The sequence below is a fragment of the Biomphalaria glabrata genome, chromosome 6 (genome assembly GCF_947242115.1).
Source record: "Biomphalaria glabrata chromosome 6, xgBioGlab47.1, whole genome shotgun sequence".
Taxonomy (NCBI): domain Eukaryota; kingdom Metazoa; phylum Mollusca; class Gastropoda; family Planorbidae; genus Biomphalaria; species Biomphalaria glabrata.
The window spans coordinates 10,403,794-10,411,636 of record NC_074716.1 but is presented as its reverse complement, the minus strand read 5'-3'; the positions used below and the strand labels follow the sequence as shown (position 1 = coordinate 10,411,636).

General features: G+C 33.3%; 1 protein-coding gene across 2 annotated transcripts in view; it reads left to right on the top strand.

Annotated features, from left to right (window-relative positions):
* The window catches only part of LOC106051273 (uncharacterized), a 49,674-nt gene continuing 41,831 nt past the window's right edge, over positions 1 to 7,843 (top strand). The window contains exons 1-2 of one of the 2 annotated variants that reach the window (XM_056032641.1): positions 1 to 795; positions 5,914 to 6,068. In XM_056032641.1, the coding sequence (XP_055888616.1) occupies positions 741 to 795; positions 5,914 to 6,068 (210 nt within the window). In that variant the 5' untranslated portion in view covers positions 1 to 740. The remainder of the gene's footprint in view (positions 796 to 5,913; positions 6,069 to 7,843) is intronic. The other variant, XM_056032640.1, reaches the window with a different exon arrangement.

The window sequence follows — 7,843 nt, the reverse complement described above, 5'->3', positions numbered from 1 at the left end:
GGAACCAGCATTGGGTTTGTTCAAAGACAAACAAGTGACATGTATACAGAAAAATTAAGGCTGAAATGAAAGTTTGAGGTTTCTGATATCAACATTTTAAAGTTTTGTGATAGCCTACTTTAAAAAAAAAAGTTTCATTTGATAATCCTAAGGTGTACTTGTGGTATCCTCAAAAGAAGTTTTATTTCAATATCATGTTCATAGTTATCCTTTAGCATTCGAAACAAAGGACTATCGGGAGCAGCTTGAGTCAACGGAGATCCTATGAATTTGTTTTTCTCTTGAACATTATAATTTTGTGAAATAACTTTTGTACATTCGATGTTAAGTTGTTTATTTCGAAATGACGCCAATATAATAAGGGCATCTTATCTCATCTTTTGGAAGCAGCACACATTTATGAACCCCAGCAAAGCAGCATTATGGGAACGCACTCAGAGTTCATTCTACTGAACTATCTTGCAAATTTAGGGAACTTTAGTTCAGCAGTATTTTATTTATCAGAGCAGTGCGTAAGGTGATCCTTTCATTTGTTTAGACTGTTTCCAAAACCAGTAATTTCGATAGTTGATTTTAGAAGCAATATTATACTCAACAGAATGGTGCTGATATAATGTAGGCCTAATCTATAAGTTATCAAAGGTGCACAGTAAGCTTCACATAAAAAGAAGACATCGAGACAAGCATATAGGCCTAGGCCTAAACATAGAGTTCGAATCTCTTTGACTATAAACTATAGAATGAATTTTAATTTGGGAAAATTCCTGTATTTTGGGATAGGGCTACTGCAAATATGTAAGTAACATTTTAATAAATCTATTTTATTTATTAATAATTTGTTATTCATTTTAGAGATTCCATCAAAGTTTTTTTTTTTAATGTAGCTCATATAAAAATCCAAGTTAAAACACAACAATAGTAGCTGTAATTTCTAATATAAAGTCTTTTTTTGTCATACGAGTTTCGTACGTTCTATAAAAAATGATTACTCCATATTACACATTTCCTGTAGGGCTCAAACACGTGAGTTTCGTGTGGAGAAAACGCAGAGCGACTATGGATAACTTCCTTGAATGAGATGATGCCTGAACATTAGCTATGGTCGGAACGATGTCGACAACACAATATTAACCCCCTCCCTCTCCATTTTAACAAAGCTAATCTCTTGGAATGAACAGCTTGTGTCATTACAGTCTGGGGTCAGCGGTATCGCAGGTTTTCTCAGGGTGTAGCACTGTGTGCTGCAAGCTGCCGAAAGGTCGATATCGACGGCTCCTGATTTGTTATTCAGAGTTGAATTCAGATAAGCCTTTTCCGTGTTTGGGTATAACTTCTAGGCAACAGTGGGTTGAATTTAGTTTTCTTTCCCTTATAGGCACTGGCTGATCTGGAGAAGGGGAGGTAGAAGCGATCGTAGCACTGGAAGATCCCAGTCCCCCACCTGCAAACACAATGACCCTCTACTTATCATGTTTACGTATCTCATGTCAGTGACTTAAAACTCTAGTAGGCCATTGTTTTTCTCATCTGACTCATGCAGCCCATTCCATTCTCTATTGGCACTATAATAGGGGTGTGCTGTATTTAAATAAACACAAGAATGTGGAAAAATATGCATGTCGTAACTGGATGTGTGTGGCCATGACAAACGCGCTGTGCAGATCCTTAATCTTCGTAGTCATAGACATTATTAATCTCGACCCTAGAATATATCATGCTAATTATGTTACTAGATTTATATCTAGGTCACAATCCAGGCGTTGTTCCTCAATGGGCCGTTACATAAATGGCGTGTCCCGCACAGTTAGCCTGGTATAGAAAAGGAAAAGCCGCGAGTCTGACCCACTCGCCAGACAGAACAGTGTACACTGTTCTCATTCAGGCAGATGAGAGGGAACTGTTGTTCACTTTTGCTGGCCTGAGTTCCAAGAGCCGAAGGCTCAACTTTACCTGACAGTTTAAGTAGAAGAAGAATATCTATATCTATATATAATATATATATATATATATATATATATATATATATATATATATATATATATATATATATATATATATATATATATATATATATATATATATATATATATATATATATATATATATATATATATATATATATATATATATATATGCATGATCTAGAAAAATCTATGTTGCAAATTTGCGACTGCCTAAAATGACAAAATAATTATTAATCCCCCTTCCGCACAGACCTATGTATTTTAATACTAGACGTCTAGATATATCTAGAATCTAGATAATAGATCTATATTTTTGAAATTTGCAATGGTTCTTATTAATAAATAAATCTTGATTAGTTAAAATATTTTAGACTATAGACCTCTAGATCTTTTATTTCAAATCGTACTTTACTAGATCTAATCTATAATTATAATAATAATTATAGAGTTCTAATATTATTATTATTAATTAATATATTTCTACATCTGAATCATGTCATAGTTCCATGATCATCCTAACTTGCTACAATAAAAATTCGAATTCATTATAATTCCATTCACAGACCTAGATATACTATATATATATATACTAGATCTATATAGTCAATATAGATCTAGATCTAGAATAGACTATAGTGTCACTATAGTACTATAGATAGACATTCTAAGACATACATAGGACATAGACTAGATATAGATCTATATTTATATAATATATATAATATAGTCTAGATCTATATATCTAGATCTTAAGATTCTATCATGACAATCCTGTGAACTTCTGCTACTAGATTACTAGATCTAACTTACAACTATCGAGTCGCCGACATTTTTTAAAAATATTTTTATTTTTGAATTTGTGTATTTCGGATAATCTCCTAGAAAAAAACTGATTGTTACACTGATTCAAGTTCAATTATTCAACTGATTGTACTATGAACTCCTCATCCATTTTTCTTAAAAAGTAAACATGCTTTATTCTATTACTACTCATATTTAAAATTATATTTGATGTTAAAGTGTGTCAGGTCGATGCTTTCAAAAGCTTAAAGTTTCGAACATCGTTTCACCGCTACCTTCAAGAATCTTATCTTATTGAACATATTAATATTAAGAAAATATCGAACACACGAGAAGTATGGTGTTTTAAAAGTGTTATAATTTTTATTTTTATTTTTATTTATATCATTTTCTTTTTATGCCATGTCAAGACAGACAGATTTTAATCATTTTCACATGATCCACATCGAAGGAATCTATCAGCTCTGCTTAGAAACTGATGATACACATAAGTGTAAGGTGCTAAGCCCAGTAACATTACCAACACATTACCGTATCGGTACTTTTTAGGTCTAAGCTATTTTTGAGATATATGCCCTTAATAAATCCATATGCATTATTTATTTGGGGGAGAGCCTAATAAGCTTTTGTAGCCAATGAATAGATAATCCCACCCTCCTCAAGCCAACAGTTTACGTGGTTGACCTAAAAACAAAACATACGTGGCTCTATGTATCTAGCCGCCGATGTAGCACTTCAGTGTATGTAACAGCTCAATAGTCAGTGCTAGATATTTTCCGATTAGGCCGGGGGGAGGGGGGTTAAAAGCTATGGTAGCTTGTGAACTGTGTTACCTATAGATAGATGTAGATAGATCACCTGGTTGACAAAAAAACAACAACAAAAACTAATGGCTCAACCCCCTTTCCCCTCAACATTGTTCTTACTACAACTTGAACAATGTTTTGGGGCTGTGTTGATGGCCTGGTTTACACCTGTGTGTTGGGCTATCACTGACCATTTTTTTGTTGTTGGGTGTTAGTCTGGTGGCTGCATTTAGATTGAGTCTTGAAATTTACATTGTTACTTTGCACTGAAAAAGTGTGAATTTTGAAGAGTGGCTTGTGTAAGAAGAAAGCGAGGGTAAGGGGGTGTAGGCAGAATAAGAGAGTGGTTAAATGTGTTATTGTTATTATTTTGTGTATTTGGGATGTTTCAAAGGAGTGTCTTTGTAGCACATTATGAACTTTATCATACTTTATGGCAAAAAAAAATAAATAATATTTTAAATAATAAATAAAATTATAATTAAAAAAATATATAATTTAAACATTTTGTCTTCTTTGGGTTATATCCCTTTGATGTTTATTTTTAACATGCAAATGGTGTTCAATATTTTACGAAGCTGAGATTGCTTATATAAAAACAGCTACTATCAAACACCCCCTATTTAAACCTCAATTTTCATGTTTGGGTAGCAAGGGACATTTTAAACAAATAGTTGCAAATATTTCTCAGCCTCATTAGAAGCATAATATATAGGTTTTGTTGAGCTGAAGCATCCGTGACTCACTTCACCCTTCCCAAGAGGTAAAAAAAAAGTAACGTTTTTATACCAATATTACTAATGCACTTTGAATATAAGTAAAAAAATTATCCTCGGGTGAAAATGAAACTAAATATAACTTAACTATAAAGAAATGGACTATGCACAACAGGAATGGACTAATTTCGTCATAATCATCGAAATAAAGGAGAATTTTAAAAAATACAATGGGGTGTTCAATAAGTACCTTAACATGATGGTGTTCGATACACGTTAAGTTACTCATAGATCTAAATCTACTCTTCATATCAATGTCATCATCATATGCAAGCAAATATATAGACTCTAGATCTATTTAAACTAGAAATTACCTAGATCTAGTGATCTAGTCTACATCTAGATCTAGACCTAGAACTCTCTAGATCAGTGGTCTTCAACCGTTTTTGGTCTAACACCCCCTTTTCATATTTTTTCTATTAAAAATTCGCCAGCGCCCCGTCTAATATTATATATATATATATATAATAAGGCTCTTCTTCGAGTCCAAAGATTAGTGAGTAATGCAGTATTTCCCGTGGCTGCGCAGCCCCAGTTGTGACCTACATATTTTGCCACATCTAGGGAAGCATAACCATTGTCCCCAGGTGGTAAATTGAGATTTTCTTTTTGCCGTTTGCGTTTGTCCTCAGCAACATATTTTCTTTTGGTCTCAAATGTGTATCCCGCGGCCTTGGTGAGTGACCTCCAGCTGTCTCGTTCTAAGGCCGCTTACAACCAGGTGCTCTCTTCTATGTCAGCCAAGGAAAGTTGACGCCTAAGCTGGTCTTTGAAGCATTTCCGTGGGGCGCCTCTGTTATGCCGACCATCTTTTAGTTCACCAAAAAAGACTGCCTTTGGCATACGTTGGTCTCCCATACGGGATACGTGATCTACCCAGCGTAACTGCCGAACCATAAGAAGTCCCTCTATACTGTCCATACTTGCGTTCGCAAGGACATCGCTGTTTGTAGTGCGGTCTTGCCACCGTATGTCCATGATGGAGCGCAAGCATCTTTGGTAGAAGCGCTTAAGAAGTCTTAGTTTTTTTCTTTATAGTGTCCATGTCTCAGAGCCATATAGAAGGGTTGAGAGAACCACCACCTGGTAGACATACTAAGACCCAAGGATCACCGTAAACGGACAGCCCCTTAACCACAGCCCCTTAATGTGGTAGACCACTTAACATATCTAGGTATTATAGTGTGAAATGATGCCTCTCTTTCAAGGGAAGTTGATCACCTTCTAGCCAGGGCAGTAGCCCTTTTGGACGTCTTCAGGCTAGAGTTTGGCAGAACAAATCGCTCCGCCTGCCTACAAAAATCAATATATATATATATATATATATATATATATATATATATATATATATATATATATATATATATATATATTTTTTATTTATTTATTCATTATCCTTTATCTTTGGAATATTAAATATAAAATCTGCCAAATAAAAGTTCAAAATTATCTGTTTAAAAGTAAATCCAGATGAATATTATTACTATTGTACTTAATTGTTACTTTCATTGAATTTAGTTGTATTCAATCAACTATTTTCTTCTGATGTATGTATATCATTTATAGCATTACAGAATTCCCAGAGTTTGAATACACACATAATTATCAAGTGTTATTTTGATCATAATCATGTTGGAAGTAATGAGAGCTTTCACTCCATTCGACTGGAATATCAAAATTCATTGGTGGCATCGATCAATCACACAGGAGAAACGTTCATAGTGAGTTACATTTTATAAAAATATCTTAACTTAATTAAGACACTGAGATTAAGTTTTTGGCAGATAAAGAACACCATATATTTCATGCCCACATGTCAGATATTAATTTTTGTTATAGTCTTTCCACCCTTTACTGCACATCTTTCTGAGCAGGAGGATCCCTTCCTTTCAGAAGCTGACAATTATATTTCCTTGTAAATTTTTTAGCTTTAGTCCTCAACTTTAAAAAAAAAAAAACTTTTTGTATAGCTATCCTTCATGCTGCTATGTGCTCAGCATGCTTTGGTCTAATCTCTTTTGTGGATCTGTTCAACATTTTCTCCTTTTATTAAAAATTTGTCTCTGTGTTCATATTCATGTGTGGGAAAAGAAGTGCTTCATAATGAACAATTACAACACAAGTAGGAAAATGTACATTAAAAACTAAGGGACAAAGTAGCACATTAAGACTCCAGCAACATTTTATTTTGAAATAGCTTTGAAATAGGAGCACCTAAACCTTCTCCCAGATATCACCTCCCCTGCCCCAACTAGTCCACAAAAGTGATTGGGCCTTAGCACACTGATCTTTCTATAAGCATTTATGAAAGTGCGTTAAACAAAAAGAATTAATAAATATATTTCCAATCAAACAAATTTGAAATTGTTAGTCTAGATCTATTCAAAATTAGTTACTTGATTATTTCAAAATAATTGATGCTTAATTAATTCTAATTTACTCAATATATTATATGTTTTTTTAATTTTTTTTTTGTATTTTTTTTGTATACTTAACTTTTTTTTTTTAAATGTAGTCTAATCTTTACTATTAACTAATACACTCTTTTCATGGGTTTATAGAAATCTGGAAATTCCTGAAACTGTAAAGAAAGTTGACATATCATAATTCCTATGCCATGGGTTCGTCCTTATGTTGGCCAATTGTTTTAACCAATCCAGCCCGATTTTATTTTAATTTTTTTAAATTATAAAATAATTGATGTTGAAACATTATTTGTAACTTATATAGATTTTAACATTTCATTTAAAGCACTTTATAGGTATTGGAGTGCTTATATACCTTGTAAACCACTTTTGTCAATAACAACCTCATGGAACTGGATAATATCCTTACACCTAGAATAATAGCTAATTAGTAACAAAGAAACTAAAACATTTGAAAATTAATTGTCACGAAATTTCAATATTGATGATATAATTGGACATCAAACATTAAGCAGGGATTTATTTTGATAAAAAAAGAAAACAAGAAAACATAAGTAAAGTGTTATTTAAACTTGGTTAAACCAGTATAAGAATATGCATGCTCTTTTTGAGACCACTCTGCTCCAAAAAAAAGTTTTCAACTGATAATAGATTGACTGTGCTTGATTTGATCAATGTGGTTTTGGTCTTACATGTTGTTTTCCTGACCATCATCCATGCTTTTCTCATTAATATTAGCAGATAAATGTCTGTCCAGATAAACATGAGGACATAAAGGCTTTATATTGTTCAGATCTGTCTCACCAAGTCATATGTTGTTCGATGATAGTGAATCTCTCTCCTCTGTGAAGTTCATAAGATTACTGGATCAGAGACTTCCTACAAGAGCGTACAATAATAATAAGAATGTACAGAGGAGTCTCAGGCGAAATGACTGTAGAGCATGGCCTCTCCCAGGGCTCCTTCCTGTCATGCATCCTTTTCATAAATGACCTACTGGCCTACCTAAAATGCCAAAAGCTGTTATATGCTGATGATATTGTCCTTTGGAAATCCAGAAGGAGTGCAAC